The sequence below is a fragment of the Heptranchias perlo genome, chromosome 3 (genome assembly GCF_035084215.1).
Source record: "Heptranchias perlo isolate sHepPer1 chromosome 3, sHepPer1.hap1, whole genome shotgun sequence".
Lineage (NCBI taxonomy): Eukaryota > Metazoa > Chordata > Chondrichthyes > Hexanchiformes > Hexanchidae > Heptranchias > Heptranchias perlo.
In genome coordinates, this window is record NC_090327.1 from 41,824,375 (window position 1) to 41,837,672 (window position 13,298).

Genomic DNA, 13,298 nt, shown 5'->3' on the forward strand with positions numbered 1-13,298 from the left:
CTAAATGGCTGACCCCTTATCTTGAGACTATGACCCCTAGTTCTAGACTCTCCAGCCTGGGGAAACAGCCTCTCAGCATCTATCCTGTCAAGCCCTCTAAGAATTTTATGCATTTCAATGAGATCACCTCTCATTCTTTTAAACTCCATAGAATATAGGCCCATTCTACTCAATCTCTCCTCATAGGACAACCCTCTCATCCCAGGAATCAATTTAGTGAACCTTCGCTGCACCCCCTCTAAGACAAATATATGCTTCCTTAGGTAAGGAGACCAAAACTATACACAGTACTCCAGGTCTGGTCTCACCAGAGCCCTGTATAATTGCAGCAAGACCCCCTTACTCTTATACTCCAAGCCCTTTGCAATAAAGGCTAACATACCATTTACCTTCCTAATTGCTTGCTCTACCTGCATGTTAACTTTCTGTGATTTGTGTACAAGGACACCCAAATCCTCTGACTACCAACGTTTCCTGGTCTTTCACCTTTTAAAAAGTATCCTGCTTTTCTATTCTTCCTACCAAAGTGGATAATTTCACATTTCCCCACATTATACTCCATATACCACCTTCTCGCCCACTCACTTAACCTTTCTATATACCTTTGCAGCCTCTTTGCGTCCTCCTCACAGCTTACTTTCTCACCTAGCTTTGTATTGTCAGCAAACTTGGATACATTACTCTCGGTCCCCTCATCTAAGTCACTGATATAGGCTGAGGCCCAAACACTGATCCTTGCAACACCCCACTAGGTACAACCTGCCAACCCAAAAATGACCCATTTATTCCTACTCTCTGTTTTCTGTCCATTAACTAATCCTCAATCCTTGCTAATATATTACCCCCAATACCATGAGCCCTAATCTTGTGTAACAACCTCTTGTTTGGCACCTTATTGAATGCCTTTTGAAAATCGAAATTTACTACATCCACTGGTTCCCTCTTACCTACCCGCTAGTTACACCCGCAAAAAACTCTAATAGATTTGTCAAACACGATTTCCCTTTCATAAAACCGTGTTGACTCTGCCTAATAATATTACTATTTTCTAAGTGCCCTGTTACTACGTCCTTAATAATACATTCTAGCACTTTCCCTACTACTGATGTCAGGCTAACTGGCCTATGGTTCCCTGTTTTCTCTCTCCCTCCTTTCTTGAATAGCGGGGTTACATTTTCTACCTTCCAATCCACAGGGACCGTTCTAGAATCTAGGGAATGCTGGAAGATCAAAACCATCTATCTCTGCAGCCATCTCTTTTAAAACCCTGGGATGTAGGTCATCAGGTCCAGGGGATTTGTCGGCTTTTAGTTCCATTAATTTCTCCAGTACATTTTCTTTACTAATCTTAATTACTTTAAGTTCCTCACTCTAATTAGACCCTTGGTTCCCCATTATTTCCAGTATGTTTTTTGTGTCTTCTACTGTGAAGACAGATACAAAATATTTGTTTAATGTCTCTGCCATTTCCTTATTCCCCATTATAATTTCTCCTGTCTCTACCTCTAAGGAACCTATGTTTACTTTTTCTAATCTCTACCTTTCTACATGTAGAAACTCTTACAATCTGTTTATATATTTATTGCTAGTTTACTTTCATATTCAATTTTCTCCCTCTTTATCAATTTCTTGGTTATCCTTTGCTGATTTCTAAAACCCTCCCAATCCTCAGGCTTACTACTATTTTTGGCAACATTGTAAGCCTCTTCTTTTAATTTAATACTATCCTTAACTGCTCTAGTTAGCCATGGTTGGATCACTTTTCCCATGGAGTTTTTATTCCTCGTGGGAATGTATATTCGTTGAGAATTATGAATTATTTATTTAAATGTTTGCCATTGCTTATCTACCATCATATCTTTTAATCTAATTTCCCAATCTATCTTAGCCAACTAGACCCTTATACCTACGTAATTGGCTTTGTTTAAATTTAAGACCCTAGTTGTGGACTTAACTACATCACTCTCAAACTCAATATGAAATTCGATCCTATTATGAACACTCACCCCCAGAGGATCCTTAACTACAAGCTTACTAATTACACAATACTAGATCTAAAATAGCCTGTTCCCTAGTTGGTTCCTCAACATACTGTTCTAGAAAACTGTCTCAAATGTATTCCATGAACTCGTCCTCCAAACTGCTTTTGCTAATTTGATTTGCCCAGTCTATATGAAGATTGAAGTCCCCCACGATTATTGCATTACCCTTGTTACATGTTCGTCTAATTTCCTGATTTATACTCTGTCCAACACTATAGCTACTGTTTGGGGCCTATAAACTTCTCCCATCAGCGTTTTCTGCCCCTTGTTATTTCTTAGCTCCACCCAAACCGATTCTACATCCTGATTTTCTGAGCTAAGATCCTTTCTCACTACTGCAAGATACCATTCTATATGAGTGACAAATTTCTGCCATGCTGCTGAGGCACCATGTGGAAACCAGGTAATTCTCCACAGGAAAGGTGAATGAATTGGAGGAAAAGGCCACTCTCATAACCTCTGGGCAGTCTGTACAGAAGAGGACAGCTAGAGGGCCAAGAGCAAAGTGATAAGTAGTCTCTATTAATGTGGATAAGGTATGTTATGCAGTGTGGCAAAACCTAAAGGGAAAACTTACCTAAAAGAAAAGTGTACAGTTGGAAGGTGCACCTTCCAGTATGGAACTAAACCACACAGACCAGGAAAGTCCTCAGTTCAATCCCTAGCCGGTGGTTGATCTCAACCCCAGAGAAGCGGTTGGGATGCAACAATTTAGTTCGGTATCACTGGCCCACAGAGGGGAAAAATTCAATGTCTATACTCACATGTGAATAATGGTCACCTGGGGAAAATGCTGGAGGGGGCCATACACATTGACCCATAGCCCAGCATGAGTCAGCACCTTCAGTACAGGAGGGGAGGCAAAAAGCATTGGCTCTCCATTGAGAAATGACAACACACTTGCAAATTACGTGTCTATTATGGACTGTTTAAAATTATTGAAGGCCTTTAACATTCACTTAATTGCATAAACAAAAGAGACAGCATGAAAAGGCTGTTTTGTTTTCAGATCCTGAATTAATTTTGCTAAGCGTGAGTCACAGGGGAATAGAAATAGAGGTTGTCCTCTTACTGGAAAAATGTGGCCCAGGGTACAGGACATGACAGTATCATAACACTGGTTATTGCACAGAAGTTCACCATCACTATAATATCAAAGGAATCATTAAACATCATGGAGCCATTTATCGGTGGGTAACGTCCAGTGTTTGATGCTTACATTGGTAACGACTGTTCTCAAATTTTGGGTCATTGTCATTTTCATCAGCTATGAGTATGGACATCTGACAGATGCCGATCAGTGGCTCCTGGGCTTGATCCGTTGCTGTCACTGACACAGTGTATTCTCGCTGATTCTCTCTATTGAAACTTTGGGTTGTGGTAATAGATCCTACAAAAGAATTTTTTTTAAATTAACAACCTAGCAACCAAACATTTTGTGTATTGTTCTACTCCCCATTCAAATTAATCTTTAACCTGTGAGTCCCCATTATTCAAATTCGCAGTTACTCAAAGCAGCTATTTGTCTTCTGAGTGGTTTGGATAGAGCTACACCACTGCACAATATTCTTGTGAGAAAGAGTGCATTGAGATGAACAGAAGCTCCTGATTGAAAACAAGCAGCACAAGCACTTATTATGATGATGGACTGTGATCATCATACGATCTTTTCAACAGGGAAGAATTTAGACAGTATAATCTTCAAACAAAAGTTTCTCTCCAAAGATCAAAGTGCTTTAACTCTTCAGAGCTGACTCTCACTACTGACAAGATGGTAGGCTTAGTGAATACTACCATTGTGGGTGGACATGTTGGGATAGAAGTTGGTTTGCATTGTGCCCGTTTTTCAGGTATGAAATAGACGCAAATCATACCAATTTAGCAGTGAGACGGCCTGCACCAAATCTGCGCAGGCGTTGAGTCCACTGGTAAATTTGTCAGGCCAATTTTTTAGGTGTCCTGGCAGCTGCCTAAAACCGGCGTTGGACCTCTTAACTACGTTAATTAGGGGCCTAATTGAAGGACCCCTCTACAAAATTTGTTCCCGATGAGCGAAGCGGGCCTACCCCATTCAGGATTCTTCAGCGCCCCTCACAGCCATCATAATAAGGTAAGTTATTTTAATTTTTTTTAATAACCTTCAGGGGAGCCAGGAGGAGCAGGAGTACTCTCTGACTCCATAGTCCTCGCGCCAAAAATCTACCTCATTATGCTTTATTTGTATACAGTTCAGCTCTGTGGGACTGGATAGGCCCAGACCTGCTGGAAGTGCATGGGGGTATGCTTCTGGCAGGCAGCATGTCAGGATCCATGAGGAGCGCAAGGCTATCAGAGATCTTCCTGCCGGGTACAGTACAGGTCTGATCTGGGTGTATCACCCGCTCCAGAGCAAACCTGAGCCTGTTGGCGATGGCCTTAGACAGAATCTTATAGTTAACATTTAGCAAGGAAATGGCAGCATGTCAGGATCCATGAGGAGAGGCATCATCTCCCTCATCTACAAGCGGAAGGGGGAGAGGGAAGAAATCAAAAATTGGCGACCCATTTCCTTGCTAAATGCTGACTACAAGATTCTGTCTAAGGCCATCGCCAACAGGCTCTGTCTGCTCTGGAGCAGGTGATACACCTGGATCGGACCTGTTCTGTACCCGGTAGGAAGATCTCTGATAGCCTTGCGCTGCTCAGGGATACGGTCGCCTATGTGCAGGACAGAGGGGTGAACACCTGCCTCATCAGCTTGGACCAGGAGAGGGCCTTTGACAGAATATCCCACATGTACATGATGGACGTACTCTCCAAAATAAGTTTGGGGAGGGAATCCGCGATTGGATCCGACTGCTCTACACAGACATCCATAGCACAGTCCTAATCAATGGGTGGGAGTCAGAGAGCTTTCTGCTCAGATCTGGGGTCGGGGAGGGCTGTTCTCTCTCCACTGACTTGTTCGTCTGTTGTATCGAGCTGTTTCCCCGTCCATCAGGAAGGATGCAGATATCAGGGGGGTGATGATTCCAGGCAGCGGAGGCTCTTAGGTTAACCCTCCCTGTACATGGACGACGTCACCATCTTCTGCTCCGATCAGCAGTCGGTCCACACACTGATGGGCATCTGCGACTGTTTCGAGCTGGCCTCGGGGGCCAGAGTGAACTGAAATAAGAGTAAGGTCATGTTTTTTGGCAGGTGGGAGACCCAGTCCCTTGTTCCCTTCACCATCAAGTCCGTTTACCTGAAGGTGCTGGGGATCTGGTTCGGGAGGCCCCTGGCCTGCATAAAGAACTGGGAGGAGTGGAACGCCAAGACCAAACAAAAGCTTGGTATGTGGGTGGGGCGATCCCTCTCCATAACCAGCAGGAACCTGGTGATAAGGTGTGAGGTACTCGCAGTGTTGCTCTACGTGGCCAGGGTCTGGCCCATTCCCCACAACTCTGCCTTCACAGTCACCCAAGCTATCTTCCACTTTGTCTGGGGGTCCAAGGTAGAACACATCCGCAGGGTCACCATGTACAAGCTCCCATACAAAGGGGGGAAGAGCGTCCCCAATGCCGCTCTGATCCTGATGGCAACCTTTGTGTTTGGCTGCCTCAGGGTGTGTGTAGAGCCCCAGTACGCAAACACCAAGTGTCACTACGTGCTGAGTTTCTACCTATCCAACACACTGAGAAGGCTGGGTCTAGCCATGCTGGCCGAGCAGGCGCAGGACGTCCCGTCCAGCTGGACCACCACCCCCCCCCCCCCACCTGTCTCAGGTGGAGAAGCTCCTGAGGAGGAACCCCTTCGACCACAAGGCCATCAGACAGTGGTCGACACAAAACTGAGAGTCTGCAATGAAAGGAGAGGGTGGACTCGATCGGGTTTTTCCCCAATCAGATGGTCGATGCCATTTGGCAGAACGTCTCGTCCCCGGAACTGGCAAACAGGCTCCAGGATGTAGCCTGGATGGTGGTGAGAAAGGCCCTCCCAGTGCGGTCCTTCCAACACGCACGGAACCTCAACGCCACCACGAGCTGTCCTCGAGGCTGCGGTGGGGAGCAGACCGTCCTCCACCCCCGATGGGCTGCCCCTTCACGCAGAGGGTGTGGAGAGAGATGTGCTGGTAACTGTCCTGGTTCATCCCAAACAGCTCGGTAACACAGGACGCTGTGCTCTATGGACTGTTCCCTGGGACGCACTCCGAGACAGATATCACCTGCGGCTGGAAGATCGTCAACTCGGTGAAGGAGGCCCTTTGGTCCGCCTGAAACCTGCTGGTCTTCCAGCTGAAGGAGCTGTCCAAGACTGAGTGTTGCTGACTGGCACACTCCAAAGTTCAGGAGTACGTGCTGAGGGACACACTGAAGCGAGGTGCGGCCTACGTAAAGGCTCTATGGGGAAAGGCCATTGTGTAAGGCCACCCCCACCTTGTATTGTACACCATGAATCATAAGAAATATTGTGTTTGAATTGTAATATTGGGATCATATTGTGTACGATCTGTAGTGTTTTGGTTTGAATTGTATTGGTTGGAATTGTGATATTTACATTTTACTGTGTGTATCTTTAAATTCTATGAAATAAAAAGAAACAGTTCTCTCAAAAGATACCCTGACAACAATACACTTTAAAGTAGAAACTAAGATATAATAATTCTACCATGCATAAATAAGTTAATTGGGTCACAATAAGAGTTTTTTATCTTCTAACCTTTTTAGTGCATATCTCTTCTTTTCTTACCTTCTCTCTTCATGGACTCCAATCAGGAAAGTGCGACCAGAACTGCAGATGCAGCAGTCCTGATAGGAAGTTATAGGACAAGCTACGTCCTCTCAGCTTGTATGATCATCGTATATTTTCTCTGCCTGATCTCATGACTCAACTAAGTTGCTGACTACAAAGCAGCAAGGTTAAAGGTTAGTGCTCTAAGTGGGATACCAGACTGTTTCCATATTAAAAAAAAATTATGATTTATCCCGTTAGGCATCCGCACGTACTGAATTGGTGCACTCTAGTATTTGAACGACCAGAACTATATCCTTCCTGAGCTGTAATAATAAATTAAATGGAAAACCTGACATCCATGAATCACTGGGGCCTTTTACTCAGCCACAGTAAACATCCTACAAATACATTTCTTGAAATTCGTTAATGGCCTTCCCAGATGCTCCGGATCCAGCAGCATCAATTTTTGAAAAGAGTAAGGTTTTTAAACAAATGGGCAATAATTTATCTACCAATCCTTGTTGCATTAATCATGATTTCAAAAAATTCTGGTTTGCACTGGATAGTTTTATTTACTTTCAATTCAGATTCCCTTTTTGTTTTTATTGCAAAGTTACTGAGTAGCACACTCACCAGTGTCAGGATTAATATGGAAACCTGGAGTAACTCCATGTCGAATCATGAGTCCATATTTCACCTGTCCATTCACTCCAAGATCAGCGTCATAGGCCTTGACTTGTAGCACAAATGTTCCAGGAGGCTGGTTTTCCAAGACATAGGCATCTTCACTGTATTTTAGACACTGAAATAAAATCAAAAACACAGCTGATATCACAACCAGTCTTTGCTTAGTGTCCGTGACGCTATAATACAAGACTGTATCACTTCTGTACTTTCAGCTCTGACATGACTGAGCTGCGAGGAATTTGGTGAAAGGAAAATAACAGATTGAGCAGTTAAAGTTCGGTGGTACGAGTAAAACAACGGGGTTGACTTAAGAGACTGGTTTGCTTAATTTGATTTGATTTAATAAGTGATACTTCACTCTCATATATTAAATAAATTTATTAAATAAATAAAACTTAAAATATTATTTTAAGTTTTATTTATTTAAAGAATGTTTCAGTTACTTCTAAGTGAGCTGGTATCATCATCTTCCTCTAGATCAGCAAGAGTGATAGACGATGACAGTGAGCCATTTGTCATCTTTTTCCACTATAAATTCCTCTGTCCACATTTAATATTGAAAATTGCTATTGTTGTTACAGGGTCTGGCCACCAGGTGGTTCTGTGAATCTAATTTATGACCAGTCCCGGCTCGGCTGCCATCTTGCTTTTTTCCAGACTGATTTTTCCTCTCAGTAAGTTAATTTTAAACTTAATTTTTGAACTTTTAAATTTAAGATTTCTTTTCAAGTTAAGTAATGATATTCTTTATTCCTAGGAAGTAAATGCTGATTGACGTAATTAGACCCCGACTTTCGCATGCCAATGAGGCCCTCTCCTGTTTGGGACGAGGGCCTCGCACGCTGTCCAAAATGGGCCTGTTAAAATGACATTGGGCACGAGTGCAGCGTGGAGAAGCTGCACTGAGTGTTAAAATCGAACCTATTGTGTACCACTCCCTAAACAAGTGTAGAGAAACAAATAAATAACAGAAACATTTTCTCAGAAGAATTCTCCTCCATTTTTTGGACCGTGACAACATTCTCCAGGGCAAGAGAGCAGGCAGTTCTGGAGTCAGCTCCGACAATATTGCTCTGTAACTATCTGCAAACCTGTGTGTAAACTTGGGCTAAGGTGACCTCACTCTCTGATTTCCATTCCTTGTTGAAGAGAAGAGCATCGGTTTATATAATTAAATCCATTTCAATGGTAAACCAGCATCATTACACACTTTGACACTTTATGGGCAGAAAACACTGGTGGGAGTTGTCTATAGGCCACCAAACAGTGGTGGTAATGTAGGGGATGGGATCAAATAGGAAATAAGAGATGCATGTAACAAGGGTACTACAGTAATCATGAGTGACTTTAATCTACATATAGACTGGCCAAACCAAATTAGCAATAATGCTTTGGAGGATGAATTCCTGGAGTGTATACAAGATGGTTTTTTAGACCAGTACGTTGAGGAGCCAACTAGGGAACAGGCTATCCTAGATTGGATATTGTGCATTAGAAGGGGTTAATTAATAATCTTGTTGTGCGGGGTCCTTTAGGGAAGAGTGACTATAGCACGATAGAATTCTTCATTAAGATGGAAAGTGAAGTAGTCCAATCCGAAACAAGGGTCCTAAATCTAAACAAAGCAAACTATGAAGGTATGAGGAGTGAGTTGGCTATGATAGATTGGGAAGCTTCATTGAAAGGCATGATGGTGGATAGGCAATGGGGTAACATTTAAAGAACAAATGCATGAATTGCAACAATTATACTTTCCTTTCTGGCGCAAAAACACAAAAGGAAAAGCGGCCCAACCATGGCTAACAAAAGAAATTAAGGATAGTATTAGATCCAAAGAGGAGTCATATCAAGTTGCCAGAAAAAGTAGCACGCCTGAGGATTGGGAGCAGTTTAGAATTCAGCAAAAAAGGACCAAGAGATTGATTAAGAGGGGAAAAATAGAGTATGAGAGTAAACTTGCAAGGAACATAAAAGTGCAAGGAACGTAAAAGCTTCTACAAGTCTGTAAAAAGAAAAAGATTGGTGAAGACAAATGTAGGTCCCTTACAGTCAGAAACGGGAGAATTTATAATGGGGAACAGGGAAATGGCAGGGCAATTAAACAAATACTTTGGTTCTGTCTTCACGGAAGAGGACACAAATAACTTCCCAGAAATGCGAGGGAACCAAGGGACTAGTGAGAAGGAGGAATTAAAGGAAATTAGTATTAGTAAAAAAATAGTGCTGGAGAAATTAATGGGACTGAAAGCCGATAAATCACCAGGGCCTGAAAATCTGCATCCCAGAGTATTAAAAGAGGTAGCCATGGAAATAGTGGATGCATCGGTTGTCATCTTCCAAAATTCTACAGATTATGGAACAGATCCTGCAGATTGGAGGGTGGCAAATGTAACCCAACTATTTAAAAAAGGAGGGAGAGAGAAAACAGGGAACTACAGACCGGTGAGCCTAATAAGAGTTGTAGGGAAAATGCTAGAGTCTATTATAAAGGATGAGATAACAGGACACTTAGAAAATATCAACGGGATTAGACAAAGTCAACATGGATTTATGAAAGGGAAATCGTGTTTGACAAACCCAATGGAGTTTTTTGAGGATGTAACTGGTAGAATAGATAAGGGAGAACCAGTGGATGTACAAAATGGACGGGTTAACGGCACAAATAACTAAGTATGGGTATGATCTTGTGGCCACTACAGAAACATGGCTGCAGGGTGACAACGACTGGGAATTAAATATGCCAGGGTATTTAACAATCAGGAAGGACAGGCAGGAAGGAAGGGGAGGTGGGGTGGCTATGTTAATAAAGGAAGGAATCACTGTAATACTGAGAAATGATATTGGGACAAAGGATCAGGATAATGAAACAGTTTGGGTAGAGATAAGGAATAATAAGGGGAAAAAATCACTAGTGGGCGTAGTATATAGGCCTCCTAATAGTTGCAACTCTGCTGGAAGAAGTATTAATCAGGAAATAGTCGAGGCATGTAATAAGGGAACAGCTAGAATTATGGGGGATTTTAACTATCATATTAACTGGACAAATCAAATTGGGCAGGGCAGCCTTGAGGAAGAGTTTATTGAGTGTATTAGGGATGGATTTCTTGAGCAGTACGTAACTGATCCTACAAGGGGGCAAGCAACCTTGGACCTGGTCCTGTGTAATGAGCCAGGATTAATTAATAATGTCCTAGTTAAGGATCCCCTTGGAATGAGTGACCATAACATGGTTACATTCCATATCCAATTAGAGGGTGAGAAGGTTGGTTCTCAAACAAGCGTACTGAGCTTGAATAAAGGTGACTATGATGGTATGAGAGTGGAATTGATTAAAGTGGACTGGGAAAATAGATTAAAGGGTAAGATGGTACATGAGCAGTGGTGTTCATTTAAGGAGTTATTTTACAACTTTCAAAAAATAAATATTCCACTGAGGAAAAAAGGGTGTAAAAGAAATGACAGCCATCCGTGGCTAAGTAAGGAAATTAATGATAGTATCCGACTAAAAACAAGGTAGCCAAACTTAGTGGGAGGATAGAAGATTGGGAAGTCTTCAAAAGACAGCAAAAAGTAACTAAAGGATTGATTAAGAAAGGGAAGCTAGATTATGAAAATAAATTAGCAAAAAATATAAAAACAGATAGCAAGAGTTTCTATAGTTATATAAAAAGAAAAGGAGTGGCTAAGGCAAACGTAGGTCCCTTGGAGGATGAGACCGGGAAATTAATGGTGGGAAACATGGAGATGGCAAAAATGCTGAACAAATATTTTGTTTCAGTCTTTACGGTAGAGGACACTAAGAATATCCCAACACTGGACAAACAGGGGGCTCTGGGGGGAGGAGCTAAATATGATTAAAATCACTAAGGAATCGATACTCAGTAAATTAATGGGACTCAAGGCGGATAAATCCCCTGGACCTGATGGCTTACATCCGAGGGTCTTGAGGGAAGTGGCAGTAGGGATTGTGGATGCTTTGGTAATAATTTTCCAAAATTCTCTGGACTCGGCAAAGGTCCCGGCAGATTGGAAAACTGCTAATGTAACACCGTTATTTAAAAAGAGTAGTAGGCAGAAGGCTGGAAATTATAGACCAGTTAGCCTAACATCTGTGGTGGGTAAAATTTTGGAGTCTATTATTAAGGAGACAGTAACGGAACATTTGGATAAACATAATTTAATAGGACAAAGTCAGCATGGCTTTATGAAGGGGAAGTCATGTCTGACAAATTTGCTTGAGTTCTTTGAGGACATAACGTACAGGGTGGATAAAGGGGAACCAGTGGACGTATTGTATTTGGACTTCGAGAAGGCATTCGACAAGGTGCCACATAAAAGATTACTGCTCAAGATAAAGAACCACTGGATTGGGGGTAATATTCTGGCATGGGTGGAGGATTGGTTATCTAACAGGAAGCAGAGAGTTGGGATAAATGGTTCATTCTCGGACTGGCAACCAGTAGCCAGTGGTGTTCCGCAGGGGTCGGTGCTGGGTTTGCAGATGATACAAAGGTGGGAGGGAAAGTAGAGAGTGAGGAGGACATAAAAAACCTACAAGGGGATATAGACAGGCTGGGTGAGTGGGCGGAGATTTGGCAGATGCAGATGATACAAAGATGGGAGGGAAAGTAGAGAGTGAGGAGGACATAAAAAACCTACAAGGGGATATCAAAGTTTGCAGATGATACAAAGATGGGAGGGAAAGTAGAGAGTGAGGAGGACATAAAAAACCTACAAGGGGATATCAAAATTTGCAGATGATACAAAGATGGGAGGGAAAGTAGAGAGTGAGGAGGACATAAAAAACCTACAAGGGGATATAGACAGGCTGGGTGAGTGGGCGGAGATTTGGCAGATGCAATACAATATTGGAAAATGTGAGGTTATGCACTTTGGCAGGAAAAATCAGAGAGCAAGTTATTATCTTAATGGCAAGAAACTGGAAAGTACTGCAGTACAAAGGGATCTGGGGGTCCTAGTGCAAGAAAATCAAAACATTAGTATGCAGGTGCAGCAGGTGATCAAGAAGGCCAACGGAATGTTGGCATTTATTGCTAGGGGGATAGAATATAAAAACAGGGAGGTATTGCTGCAGTTATATAAGGTATTGGTGAGACCGCACCTGGAATACTGCATACGGTTTTGGTGTCCATACTTAAGAAAAGACATACTTGCTCTCGAGGCAGTACAAAGAAGGTTCACTCGGTTAATCCCGGGGATGAGGGGGCGGACATATGAGGAGAGGTTGAGTAGATTGGGACTCTACTCATTGGAGTTCAGAAGAATGAGAGGCGATCTTATTGAAACATATAAGATTGTGAAGGGTCTTGATTGGGTGGATGCGGTAAGGATGTTCCCAAGGATGGGTGAAACTAGAACTAGGGGGCATAATCTTAGAATAAGGGGCTGCTCTTTCAAAACTGAGATGAGGAGAAACTTCTTCACTCAGAGGGTAGTAGGTCTGTGGAATTTGCTGCCCCAGGAAGCTGTGGAAGCTACATCATTAAATAAATTTAAAACAGAAATAGACAGTTTCCTAGAAGTAAAGGGAATTCGGGGTTACGGGGAGCGGGCAGGAAATTGGACATGAATTTAGATTTGAGGTTAGGATCAGATCAGCCATGATCTTATTGAATGGCGGAGCAGGCTTGAGGGGCCGATTGGCCTACTCCTGCTCCTATTTCTTATGTTCTTATGTTTATTTGCATTTTCAGAAGGCCTTTGATAAAGTCCCACATAAGAGGTTAGTGTGCAAAATTAAAGCACATGGGATTGGTGGTAATATACTGGCATGGATTGAAAATTGGTTAACAGACAGGAAGCAGAGAGTAGGAATAAATGCGTCTTTTTCGGGGTGGCAGGCAGTGACCAATA

At 42.6% G+C, this 13,298-nt stretch overlaps 1 protein-coding gene across 1 annotated transcript in view; it reads right to left on the bottom strand.

Moving 5' to 3' along the window:
• The window catches only part of si:dkey-22o22.2 (neural-cadherin), a 222,235-nt gene that overhangs the window by 69,278 nt on the left and 139,659 nt on the right, over positions 1-13,298 (bottom strand). Inside the window, exons 9-10 of the mRNA XM_067977013.1 lie at positions 7,371-7,539; positions 3,262-3,432 (exon numbers count right to left, since the gene is read on the bottom strand). Of these exons, the coding sequence (XP_067833114.1) occupies positions 3,262-3,432; positions 7,371-7,539 (340 nt within the window). The remainder of the gene's footprint in view (positions 1-3,261; positions 3,433-7,370; positions 7,540-13,298) is intronic.